Below are 14149 nucleotides of genomic sequence, written 5' to 3'. Positions count from 1 at the left end.
AAAAACTAAGAACATCCGCAAATCAAATACACATGATTAATTGATTGAGTTTGAGACCCTCTATAAAAGCAGTTTTGGCAGTTTGCTGATAGCTCTAGTCCATCACAGGGCTAGAGCTATCAGTTATTTTAGTAATCAAGTATTCTATGAATTCTTCCATCAATCAAGTAAGTGGAGAAGAAAATACTTTTGCCTTATTGATGAGGAACAGTCGATATTTGAAAGAAATACGGGTTAAAAAAAGGAAATGAACTAATTATAGTGTAAAGAGGGAAACAAGGAGAAAGTAGATATGACAAATTACACAAGAACTGAACTGCATCAGGTCTTATGGGGAGATGAATCCAGATTTGAAGTGTATGAAATGAGGGCAGGACAGAGGTACAACACTGTCTACATTTGTACAGCACGGTAGAAGTTCTGTCATTGTTTTGTGTTGCATTTCATCCAGTGAGATTTTGTCAGAATGGATGGACTTACGAATGCAGATTTTGATCCACCATGTAATACCATCTGGAAAGTGTGTTATTGGGATCACTGCCAAACACACAGTCAATGCAGCAAAAGCATGCCTTGATACAGAAACACACAATGGAACATTATCAGGCCTCAACATTAATGAAACAGTGTGTGTTCATCTTGACAGAGAAAATATACATCCCACATTTCTCACATATTTAATATCTAGTAATTTATATTTTATACTTTACAAACATGTCATCTGAAATTATTACTGCATGAGGGGAAAAATGTAACAAGTATTACAAAAAAACGATATATTGACATTTGCACATGCATTATTATTTGCAGATTGGTGATTCTTGTTTTAAAGTGGCGTACATAGTTTCAATGAGAACACAAACTGTATGTAAAAAGGCATTAAAGCCATGATGGGGTTTAAAACAGCTTTATTTCTTTAAACACAGGCATCGTTATATATTCAAACAACTTCCACAACCGATAAAGAGCAAGTATACAAATGATGCAGCTTCAGTCATCATCATCACCATCACATCACTGCATCCCCTCTACTGATTCTCACAAAAGGACAACAAACCTAACACGAATATCAAACCAAAAACAACCCAAAACAAAACAAAAACATTTCAAACTCATTCTGGCTGATTTCTGAGCGATTAATTTAGGTTAGCATATCCAGTGTTGTGTCCCCATCATGGTCACACACATTCATGAGGCACAAGCACTTGGCTTCCAGAGTAAATTTACAGTTTTTCATCATCTTCCTCAAACAGATAAGTACCTTGCAAAGATTTTAATATGTATGTCTAAAAGAAGCCCATTAATAGATCTGCCACTTTTGCTGTTAATAAATTCTCAAGTGCAGGCAAAAATGAGAAGTAGTAGTTTAATTAAAAAGAAAGTCACATCCACATTTTTTTATTTCTATCTTTTCTAGTAATTTTACTATTTTCCTACCAATAAAGAGAAGAAAGCTGCTGAACCCATATAATTAAAACCACAATTAACTGAATCCTTGAAAATACAGCAGAGACAATTGGTCCTTTACATTACACACACACAGAGAGTGCAGGTATGCAAGTAGAGTAACATTTCACTGTGCATAACGGTCCCAGACTGCCAATAACTAATGCAGCGCATCCACTCGCACTATTTTTAACCTCAGATAAAAATCAGCAAAATAAACTGACAAAAAGTGCTACTGCTGTCAACACTTGGGATTTATTAGTCTTTCTTATACCAATTAGCTTTTCAGAAACAGCTTGTGTAGGTTCGACTGGAATTTTAACTTAATATGTAGATAACCAAACCATGTAAAAGGTCTAGAAAGCATACAGAAAGATTATAAAGCACATTTAGACCTGAGCTCTACACAAATAAAGCTTAGATTAAAAAAAAAAAAAAAAAGCATCTATGCTGCTACTCACAAATGTGTGTGCTGAAAAACAACCAATTTATTTCAGTTAACAGTTAACTTTAAGGTAGGACTGACTTGGAGAACACTTCCAGTATCCTGTCATTAGTAACACTGACGGAGAAATACAGTTGAGAGGTCTAATTAAGGGGAGGCATGCGTCAACTTCAACCAAAGATGAAATAGCTGTACAATAAAATAAACAAAATATATTTAAGAAAAAAAAAATCTGTATTCATTACTTAATGAAATTGTGCTTTCTAGTCCCTTTTCAGTGTTGGTTATGATATCTATAAACCTACACAAGTGAACAGTGATTCTGCTTTTTCAGTGCACGTATTCATCATCACTGAAGTCTGAGTCATCGGCCTCCACTTCTCCTTCAATCACAGACTTCTTCCCTCTGCAGCAGGACACCACCAGACCAATGAGGAAAGCCTAAAAACAACGATGAAAGCACACATGACAAAATATATCAAGGCTCATTTCATTGCTAATGTGGAAAATATTTAGCTGAGGACTTGAGCGATAAATTCAAAATGCAGACAGTGACATCTCATTCATATCTTTGGACTTACTCCAATAAAAGCCCAGTTCCCAAAGTAGTAGATGGTGCTGAAGAACCAGAACTTGTGAAGGAAAAGATAAGACCTTGTCACAGTGCACTGATCTGAAAAGAAGAAAAGCACAACATTAATGACAGAGGCTATATGCAATGTCTTCTCTCTGTGGCAAGTTTTAAATCAAGCAGTCGCTTTGAAGTATTTGTCTCACAGTATTGTTTGGACACCTGTCGTGTATTCAAATGACAGGCTTGAAAATCAATACTTGACTAATGTGGGCCCAAACGGTTTAGTAGTTTCACTCTAGTGGTTCATTGTTTTTAGGTGAGAGGTGCCTGCATGACACAGATAGATTCTCTGTGGTCTGGAGCACAATTAAATGTGACACATCTACTGCTGCTTTCTGTTTATAATTGCACAAGTGTATCACTTGTTATACACCTGTGTTATAAAGTAGTCTATATTAACTTAAGAGCTCAACACAGGCTGCTGTTACTACATGGAGCAGGGCCTCGGGCAATTTTGTTATTGTAACTAAAAAAGACAACCAGTCGTCGGAAAAGAGGAAAGCTGTGTCACTGTCAGTGTGAATATGGTTCAGCCAATGAATAAAACTGGAATGAAATGTAACATTTAATAGAGTATATCCACTATAACACACTGAAACCCCAAAAGGCAAAAGCATGGGCCCACAGAGGACACCAGCAAATGTGAAGACAGTGAACCATAGGTTATGGGTTATGCATGTAACCCCAATTCTCTGATGACGCAAATTCAGGCTCATGACTGTGTTATAAGTAGACATTTCAGGCACTTCAGATCTTTAGATATGAATCCATCACAAGTCTGGTCACCAAATATGCAGTGATTCCTAAAGAACCATTTCCAGCTATAAGAAGAACAAACCAAAGAATACAAACTGGACTATCTTTGTATTTTGCACCAGGAACCATGAAGTGTCAAGTTGACGAGTTTGAATCCAGTATCTTAAATTGTGCTCTGAAATGTTTCGTACAATTCAGAGATCTAAGTCATCATCATTTCTACATCCACTGACAAAGACACGGCCTATGTCCATATAGAGGTAAGGTAAGGTTAGGTAAGGTAAGCCATAGAGCAAAGCTTCTTTGAGTTAAAAGATGACAGTCGATTTCTTTGAAATGACAGCAGAATGACTAAGTGCAGGGGGAAGAGAGGCATATTGTTCAAATGACGTTTCTTAAGACAGCTCAGGCTGTGCAGCATCTGATATTAAATGGATGTATTTACATAGATGTATGGAAATATGTAAATTTCTTTATGTATAGGTAATTGTGTAATGACTTTACCTTTCTCGCCCACTTGACATTAAATCAGACTGTGTGGCCAATGAATGACATCCCCTAATTAAAGCCACAGAAAACCTGCCAAACACCTTGAAACATTGTTTGCAAGTGTACCTTTTATCCCCTTAACATCCGCCCACTTTTATACTGAACAAAACTAAAAGCTTGAAAGCACTTTGTTTGTTATTCTCTTATGATGAAAACACAGCCCAGCACATAGTGATTCAACAAGTATGTGGCCTCGGAGATGACAGAAAACATAAGAAACAACCATTTTGCTGTGTACCTACTGTTATTACAAAGTAAAAACTGCTACGGCTGCTTCGTCTCTGGTATTTGTATCTTAAAATGGTTTATAGCCTTCATATCTTTGCTTTGAATCGATGACTCAATGAACGGGCCTGTGCCATTTCAAATACACTGGCAGAATTTTCCTTGAGTGCCGTAGAGTGTTAAGAATGAAAAGGCAGAAAGTGCTCACACAGATATCGATTTGATTTCAGTTTTTGTGTGCACTGCACTTTTGCCAACTACTGTGTAAAAACTGATAAAGATGCATTTAAGAGGATCATCTATTTACTTGTAGTGCATTAAAGCACCCATTCATTATGTGTATGTGTTACTGTAGCTAGCAACTTAAAAGCAACACAAGTTAATTTGTGTAGTGCATTTCTTACACAAGGGCAACTCAAGGTGCTCTCACTTAAAAATTAAATTAAAAAAAAAAAAAGAATTACAACATTAAAATGCAAATGAAAAGAATAGAGAAGAAATTAGAAGAAAAAACATTAGACACGAGGATTGAAAACAAAGGAGTGCCAGATGGTTGATGTTGAGCACTGAAGGGTGAGTCAAAGGAAGTGCAGAACATAAATGTTTTAGTGTTGATTTCAAACAAGGCTGAGTTTCGAAAGTGGAAAAGACTAAAGAGGTTAAATGCTGCACAATAGTAATCCACTAAATGAACCAATTTAAAGCTGCCACTTCAAATGTATCAGTTTTCTGGGAGAACCTTTTTGTCCCAGCCTCGACAGAAGTAAGCAAACCTCAACTCTGCAATGTTCCTCAAATGACATTTTATTGCGGTGACCAAAGGCAGCTCAATCATTATTGACTCAGCACTGTGATCATGAATATAAAGCACATCAAAATCAAAAGCCCCAGGAAAGAAACTCGCTTATTGCTTACATAATCCAATTGCCTTCTCTTTTCTGTCGAGCTGCTCTTTTCCTTATGCTGGTGACATCACCTTTGAGCTTCAGCTCCCCACTTTTTGAGTGAACTGATACTGTTATTGATCCGACTGCCGCAGACAGCAGAAATATTATAAAAGTCTTAAGCTGAGTCATTTAGCCTTTATGTGTATGAATGGGTATTGGCAGGCGTGGTAAAATGCTGGTGACGTCAAAAGTAGAAAGTGCCAATGATATGCATGCCATGTCTGGGTCTCTTCTTAGCTCCACAATTGTTTTGTGTGAAAACACAGTAAGAACAGATCGCATTTATTAATTAGCTTAGCCATGCACACTTAAGCAATAAAAACAACAAAGTATATATGGAAATACACTCCTTTATAGGACTTGCATCATTTCTACAGAACAAGGCAAGAGAGAAAGTCCCAAAAGCTGAAGTCTGGCTATGTTAGAGAGCCATCTGGAGCATTAACGCCAACCCTGCTGTGCTGCTCCTATCACACTGTTTCTTACACAGCTCTTCACACTGACTTGAAACGTATGAACAGTGCAATCAGACCTACACAAAGCTACATGACATCAAGGTCCACAGCAATAACACAGTCTTTTTGATTTTTTCCATTAAAGTCAATACTTTTAAAAGCTTTCCCTACCAGAGTTCGGTGGAAAAATTCAGCTCAGTGCTGTTTCATCTATAATACAAATGAGAAGACACAATCCCACAGGAGTTGTGATGTGCAACAAGAATCAGCTTTCACTTCACCAGGACCAGGAGATAATAGAAGAAGCAAGTCTTTCTTCATCACTGTGACCCCACTCTTTTGCTCCACTACCTCAGCCATCTGTAGCTCTCCAGCTGCTTACCAGAATTGCAGGGCACTGAGTGGGATCTACAGATGGTTCACAACAGTGGTCTGCCTAAATATATTATCACGTACACCACTGACCAGCTTCACCTTGAAATCATTACCGTTCTCTGATAAGAGTATGGGGCAGCCAGGGAGTGCAGGTAATTTCACCCTGACTCATGATACCCGGGTGAGTGCTGCCCGGTGTAGGATGATGCATTATGCATAACTTTCGTCTGTGCATCTGTGCAAATACATGCATAGTACTCTGCACACACAATGTGCTCTTCCAAAAGGTTCTTGATCAGCAAGCTCTTGTGCCAAAACCGTATGCTTTTACTTTCCATCTAAAGTCCTTTGAGAATACTGCCATTCCTTCAGCAGAACTATTTTCACATTTCTGGCTTCACTTATTAGTGTTGTGCGTAAGAAGAAAAAAAAAAATCACCAGAAACATTTTTTGGCAGTAGACAAAAAAAAAAAGAAATCAATTTGAGCAGTGATCAAGTTCCACAAAAAGATAACACACATAACCTAACTTGACCTCACCAAAACTACTGATCATACGAACTAAAACCAAAGTGAGAAACAAACTGTTTTCTAAAGCAAAGGACATTAAATTAAGTTTTCAAATCAAGACGAATGCTAGGAACTATTACTTTTTAAGAAAGAAACCGTAATTATTTTTACACATTTAGCTGAGATAAAGGGGTATTGGGAGCATCAGGTACAGTCAGGTATTAGATGTAGAAAGCTCAATCTTCTCTTAGCTCTTTTTTTGTGTCTCTTCCAACCCTGAAGGAAACAGCTGGCTGCTAAATGCCCCACTACAATCAACAGGTCTATAAAAACTGGGTTTATTTAAAATTTTCAATTAGGATCACTTTTAAGCAAGGAGTAGCATTTTAATTAAGCGTCTTTAAAGCTCAACCTCTATCAAAAAAGTAATTTTATTTCTATCAGTTAATAGTGGAGGTCTTTCTGAGCAATACCAAGCAAATATACCCTTTGAAAAGTGATTTTCTTTCCTCCTATAAAAGGTAAGGGGTGTCTGTGGATTACAAAATGGGCATTTTTCTTTCAGGAGAATTACTTTTGATTGACATATTCCATTGTAATGCAAATTGATGATGATCCCATTGATGGAAAGAAAATTACTATTAATTTGAGTTGGGGTTGAGGGAGTCCTGTTGAAAATTGCTATGGTACCTGGCATCTCAGAGCTAACACGACGCAACCAGCCCCCTCCCCAACTCTTTAAAACAATGCTGTGGAAACAGGGAAGTTGCTAGGAAACAGACAGGAGTCTATAAGTGTACAGTTTGATCTCTAAGATTCAATATAGGAATAATATGATACGTCTTTCAAGGTGAAAACCCAGCTTTATGTTGCTATTAAATGAATTAAGCTCACGCTGCTAGAATTTTACCCGTAATCACGCAGAGAAGCTCACTGATAAATTGAGCCACTGGGTCAAAAGCAAACCTTCGACTGGATGTATTGATATTAAATGTGAAATATACTTTCCTTGCTGCATAAACATGTTTTTAACGTTTTGATCTGTTCTTCTCCACAAGTGTGTTGTTTTGGTAAGAAATTCAGTGAGCTGCATTGGGTTCAAAGCTATAAAAATCACTGGTCAAAGTGTCCAGGGAATGAGTGTAACCACAAGCTGAGTTTCCTGAATTAATGACGTAGGTGTTAACATGACTGCAAAAAACAACAGTTAAGGACATTTAATCCCTTAAGTGAGGCAGTCATTATTATAAATGGACAAGAAAGAGAAATATGTGATGGGTTGGCCACAATAAAAATCACTGCATCAATAAGTGACATTGAAGGTTATTTAAATAGCCCAATCACATAAATGTCAGTCACACAAATTAAAAAAAAAGAATAAATAATGAAATTCTGATTATCCAAAAAAGGCTTGTGTGCGCACATAGACTCACAGAAAATACAACAAAAACACCAAAAATAACAACAAACAAAACTGACTGGGAGTAGTATTTTGTTGATGGTTTTAGATGCATATCAGAATTTATGATCAAAGCAAAGCCCCCTGCAGAAGTAGCAGCATGAGCATCATGGAGGTAAGACTAATTTGACAGAGCAGCTGAAAGTTCTCTGTGTTTCAGCCAGGCTTCATAAAACCTATAACTAAAACTGAACAGGGAATGTTGCAAAAGTTCAAGTTTGTGCCAGGGCTTGTGAAATGTTACAAATATAAGATATAACACACACCCATTTTTTTAAAACCCTAAAATGCCTTTACTCCCTGTGTTAAATTGGATAATCAAGAGAACTTCAAGTTTCAGATTGTCTGGCGCCATGGCAGCTAAATCCTGAAGATTCATTTCCATTACGCTGAGTAAATGAGTAATGGCATGGTAATGACCTTAGAGTACATAATGGAGAGCCTGGCACTGAGCACCTGCTCGCCAAGATGTTAGTGTCATTACCCAACTGTGACCAATCGCCCAATCAGTCACTAGTTTGACTTCTACCCTCTTTTGTCTTAGCTGTCTTGATGTAATGTCATACTGTGGGTTATTACAAAGTGATGCAGTTCCCGTGCCTTGTGATGCAAATTTCTACCAAAGGGTATTGCCATAATTTTTTCTCTTATCATTATTTTTACATCAACCAAAAGGGCTTTTAAATCCCAAGAAAAGATACATGTCTCCATATCTGTGCTTGAGTTCATACTAGATTAAAATTTCAAGAATAAGGAATTTGGACACAACTGGCAAATTCTAGGCAAATTTCTCACGATGGCACCATAAATTAAAGAACAACTTTAATGCCTTTACTATTTACTAATTATTACTATAACTGTTACTACTGTTTTGTCAACAACAGCATTTCTCAATTCTCAGATAAAAGTATTAACATGGTATGAAAAACAATGAAGAATCAACAGTTTACAAGATGAGCACATTTTTTAGATAATGAATCAAAACGGGTAAGTTTTAACAGAACTCATTTTTTCAAACTATGAAGTCTGCTGGAAACTTGCTTTTGTCAGCTTTATAGGCAAGGCACAGTTCCTCTCCAACAAGTCTATATCAATTACGGAAAGAGCACCGATCTCCTGAGTCTTCTCTCTGACACAAGACTCTACCTTCCTGCACCTAACTCAAGCGTCAGATTCTTCTGGTGGCTGTCCTCTGTTTTGTGCATACTCAAAGTTTTTCAGACTTTCCCAACTTTTGCAATGATTACTATTTGAAATGTAGTTTGCTTCATTTTTTTTGCTTCAACTTCATCATTATGTAGCAATTGTTAGATTAATGCAGTGGGTACAGAATAAAGACAATCAGCGTTGGTCATGTCTGTGTCACCCCAAAAATATTTTACCATACATTATGTGGAGCACATTTTTGCTCAGTGTGACACCCTGGAAAAACATAAATTGTGCAAATCAGATAAATGGAGGCTCTCGACTGTTTGCGCTGCATGTAGTCACCTTTCCACAACTACGCACTGTCTAGGGGCAAATCAAATACTATCTTCTTATAAACAAAAGGGATATTATCTAAATGGCAACAGAATTTTTTTTTTTTAATCATACAGTCACTTTTTTTTAACTGTTTAAGCTATTAAGTGTCTGATTGCAGTCCCTCTCAGTCACATGTGTTATCTCTGCTTGACACTTCCTTCGCCTCATGGTAGGTGGTACAACGGCTGTTGTGAAAGCAGGAGCCATTTACAAGATGGCAAAAAAAGAACTCATTTTACTAAGCTGGTCAAAAGACAAATTACAAATCTTGCCAGACTACTAACTCCAGCAATAACGACACCTTTAGTATAACAGTGCTGAAGAGCTCCAAAAAAATTATGAGATAATTCTCACAACTAATCAGGAGCTCTATGGGTCATTTATAATGACCGCACGTCACACTGGAGCACCTCACATGTAAGAAACCAATTGATGTTTAGGCCACTCTTGTAAGAACTACCTGAACTGCTGCTTTACAAAAAGTGTAAAAAACGCACATTTGAACCATTTTTTGTGAAAAGCAACAACTCAGGAACACCGACAACAAATGTCATACTTTAGTTGCCAGTTGTGACAAAACTTCTTAAGAACTGTAACAGAATCAAATGATGAGGCAGGATGTTTTGTCATAATTACATTTCTGCTAAATTCCAAGCAGTCTGGCATGAAAGAATACCAAACATGTATTCATGATGATGGTGCTTGAATATATTAATAATACTGGCTTCTCTACCAAAATACTTATGATGTATTAAAAGAAACAGTGATATGTTGACATAATAATGCTAAAGATGAATTGATTGATTGATCTGATTTTTCTGACATTCTGTCAATAAGTGTCATTTTATTTTTGGGTTTACTGAACATCACAAATGTCGGCAAAATTGGATAAAAAAACAAAATTATATGACATATTGTTTGTATTTATTTAAAAGCAAGCTGTAAGGATAACTCGACAGCTTTACTGTTCTACATGATAATGCATAAACTGATATAAATCTATATTATCCTATATGACAAATCAAATGCAATATGTCTGTATTTGATTTGTCATAAGAGCAGGTTTTCTAAAAGAATATTTTATTAAATTTTCTGTTGTACACTTTGGGCATGGATGTAATAGTCATTTTATTCTGGCACCTACATGAATCTCAGACACTTAAATGCTACATGTAGGTGTATATAAACATTAAATAAAATGAACAGATGAATGTGTTCTTAGGGAAAAGCCCTCAGATGCAGCAATATGACTTTATGCTTGTTTGTTAGCATATTAATATTGGCTGTAATAAAAAACCAAAATAGGTTTTAGCAAGAGCTAAAGGAAATCAGCAGCTAAATTAATGTGTGCAGTTTCCCAGCATAATAGAATATTGTTGAACAAATGGTCACAATATTCCACAAATTGAGTGTCTTGTGGTACCATCTGATTTGCAGCTATAAAGATATACATAACTTATCTTTTAGTAATGAAGTAAACAACAGGAGAATATGCTGCAGAATCATGATCATAATTAGAATCATAACTGTTAGAGGTGGGGAAGAAGAACAAACATTATTATCTGAAATACATACAATAAAAAAAAGCTATCGCCACTTATTTTGAACAATATTCTTTGATAAGCATAAGTATTACTGGGAGATTTACAGATACCTAATTACTGTATGTCAGCAGGTGTAAACAAATGGTTTCAATGGATTTATTGGATATAACCTGTTTAAACATTAAATATAAGCAATCAATATAAGCATTGTTTGTTATATGTAATTATATATATATTTATATTTCAAACTATGGTAATTAAATAGGTGTTTGAATGTTTACCTTTGATACGAAGGAAAACATTGTAACATAACTTAATTTCAAATATGAAATCATCTGTCTTTATATTCCACATAAAAGTATTGTGTGTGATCCTACTAGTTATTTCTCTACAAGGCTTTCCATTTTTATAAGCAATGATCTTAACATGGCAATGATCTGCCTAATAAGGTTAGAATAATAAATATTTTGTAATTGAGAGATAACTTCTCACACAATGACAATTGTGAAACCACAGCCTTTAACAAATGCCATTTCCTCTAGTTCAGTGCATTTGAGCCACACACATGCTCTAAATATCATTTATATAGCTCCATAAATAATTACTCCCAAAAATAACTCCAAACACATCAAGTACCATTTAATAAATTATATAAAAGCTTATGATAATAATATCACTAATTTGCTGTTAGATTAATGATACTTGATTGTTAAAAGAATTTCCCTCACTTTGGAAAAGATCTTGCTACTGTTTGGTGCTGCATGCATCTGAAAAATTCAGAAAACAGCCTTCTAGAAACAGCCAGATAAGTGATAAGCTGACGTTAGCTCATATCATGTTGAATCGGAGTGATTACAGACACGGTTTTACATTTACTTAAGACTACTATAAAATTGTATTGTAGATAGATTGTAGAACATTATAGAAAAAAAAACTGTATATGAGCGAAAACTCATATTTAGAAAGGGTTTAGAAAGGTCTGTGTGCTCCTGTGTGAGGTTTCAGGTACTGGCACAGACTTTGTTGTGTGTGCAGAGAAAAGCAGGTTTAACTGTAACAATTTACTTTTCCCCCAGAAAAAATGGACTTTGAGGATTTAGCTATACAATTCTGGGGTAGGGTCTAAAAGACCATAACAGTGAGTCTGAAAGCCATTTTTCCTGTCATGCTACTACAGTTTAGGGCATACTGTAAAACAACACTATTTTTGTTTTGGAGAACAAAAATAGTATTAAGACTATTAAGGTTAGAGTAGATGAGGAATGATAAAAGGCACATGTGTCAGGTATGTTGAAAAATGAAGTAAATTTATGATCTTGTTTGTTTTTCTTTAAACCTGCGTCGAAATGAAAATAATTCCTTTTCTGTCTGTTTACTTGAAGCCTTCAATGCTATGTTACCCCATTCAAGACAGATGTCACTGTGGATCTGCATATATGTAGAATAGCCAACTAGCTAGATAGATTGTCATCTGTATCATAAACAAACTTATTACACAACATTCACACATTTCTACAGATGTATCTTTGGTTTTACACATCATACAAAGTATCCCCTTCACCACCAACAGCAGCCTGACATGAGCATTTATCACATGAATAAATAAACATAGTAGAGCTTATACTTATGTGCATGCACACGTTGGTGTATTCATGCCTCCTTTAGTGAATTAAACATTTGCATGTTGACAGTAAGACACTACCTACTGCATTAGTAAACATTTGTTCTTGGTATTATTAATTCTAATACATAATGAATAGTGATAAAGATTACTGAACAGTGTTCTACATTATATAACTTGGTCACACACACCGTCCTTCTGTTCCTCTAGCATGAATTCCACGTTATGAGCAATAAATGTTTCATGTTGTCTTGTAGGTTCTTTAAGCATCTCACGATTGGAGCCAGCGCTACTATAGTGTGGTAGAAATGACGAACTTACCCTCAGGTGCATCTGCATCACATATCCTGGAGGTGTTAATAGTTGTATTCCCAGATGTAGGACCTGGTGATGGCATCTGAAACCAAAAAACAAAACAAGAGTGATGTACGTGTTTACTACAGAAACATTAAACACTGCAGTACACAAATATTTTGGCATTTTATGATCATGAAACTGTTTGAACTATCGTCTTTAAGAATTTATAACACTGAATTAGTACAGATCATCAACATACTTTATTCATATACTGTATTATCGGCTGATTTACATTATGCAAAGTAAAAACAAGATGATTTGGGTCCAAAGGACTGTAAAAGTTGTAATAATATTAATCTAATTTTCCTGCAGGTATACACAATATATAGCTATATCAGACATATGAACCTCTGTTAACAATGACAGTACGGTGACAATGCATTTAATAACCAACACAGCTCTGTAATTAATTGAAGAAATCGACTAAATATCTAACTAGTAAGGAATAAAATAATTCCTACCCTTAATTCTCAAAACAAAAATTAAATTTTTATATTCTATGTTTAATTTATGTCAATTTTAGACACAAAAATAAAATATTTTTTGGTCCCTAATCCTGCACTTGGGGACATTTGCAAAAATCCATCCAATCAAATGCGATTTGGGGTGATTATCTAACTCCACCCATTATATAAAACTGCACGTGACCATGTGGTGCGCAAGGAAGGTAATATTAGAAATGTAGTGTTTTGATTTAAAAACCAAAAGGAAAAAAAAAGAAAGCAGCAAGTGTTAATTAATTTTGCTCCAGTTCCTCCTCCTGGTCTAACAGCCCAGATGAGGAAAAGTCTAGAGGCAACTAACCCTTTACTGCTTCTTAACTTGATACTTCTCAGCCTCAGCGCATGCATTTGCTAAGCTCTGTCCACTTTTTAAGCAATTTAATCATATCTAAACGAGGAACCTAACAGAAACAAATGTGGGAGCTCATCATGATATTGATCACAGAAGAATTCAACCAGTCCTATTCAATATTTACTCTAAACTGTATGCATCTTTGATATATGGGGTGGCTGTAGCTCAGGTGGCAGAGCAGGTCAGCCACTAATCAGAAGGTCGGTGGTTCAATCCCAGGCTGCCTCCCGGCTGCATGCCAAATATCCTTGGGCAAGTTACTAACCCCATGTTTGCCTACTGGTGGTGGTCAGAGGGCCCGGTGGCGCCTGTGTCCGGCAGCCTCGCCTCTGTCAGTGTGCCCCAGGGCAGCTGTGGCTACAATGTAGCTTGCTATCGCCAGTGTGTGAATGGGTGAATGACTGAATGTAGTGTAAAGCGCTTTGGGGTCCTTAAGGACTAGAAAAG

General features: G+C 36.2%; 1 protein-coding gene across 1 annotated transcript in view; it reads right to left on the bottom strand.

The window, feature by feature from the left end:
- Positions 1-891: 891 nt before the first annotated feature.
- The window catches only part of lmbrd1 (LMBR1 domain containing 1), a 47314-nt gene continuing 34056 nt past the window's right edge, over positions 892-14149 (bottom strand). The window contains exons 14-16 of the mRNA XM_026189524.1: positions 12812-12887; positions 2473-2564; positions 892-2332 (exon numbers count right to left, since the gene is read on the bottom strand). Of these exons, the coding sequence (XP_026045309.1) occupies positions 2222-2332; positions 2473-2564; positions 12812-12887 (279 nt within the window). The 3' untranslated portion in view covers positions 892-2221. The remainder of the gene's footprint in view (positions 2333-2472; positions 2565-12811; positions 12888-14149) is intronic.

This window comes from Astatotilapia calliptera, chromosome 13 (assembly GCF_900246225.1).
Source record: "Astatotilapia calliptera chromosome 13, fAstCal1.2, whole genome shotgun sequence".
Lineage (NCBI taxonomy): Eukaryota > Metazoa > Chordata > Actinopteri > Cichliformes > Cichlidae > Astatotilapia > Astatotilapia calliptera.
This window is presented reverse-complemented; position numbering and strand designations above follow the sequence as displayed.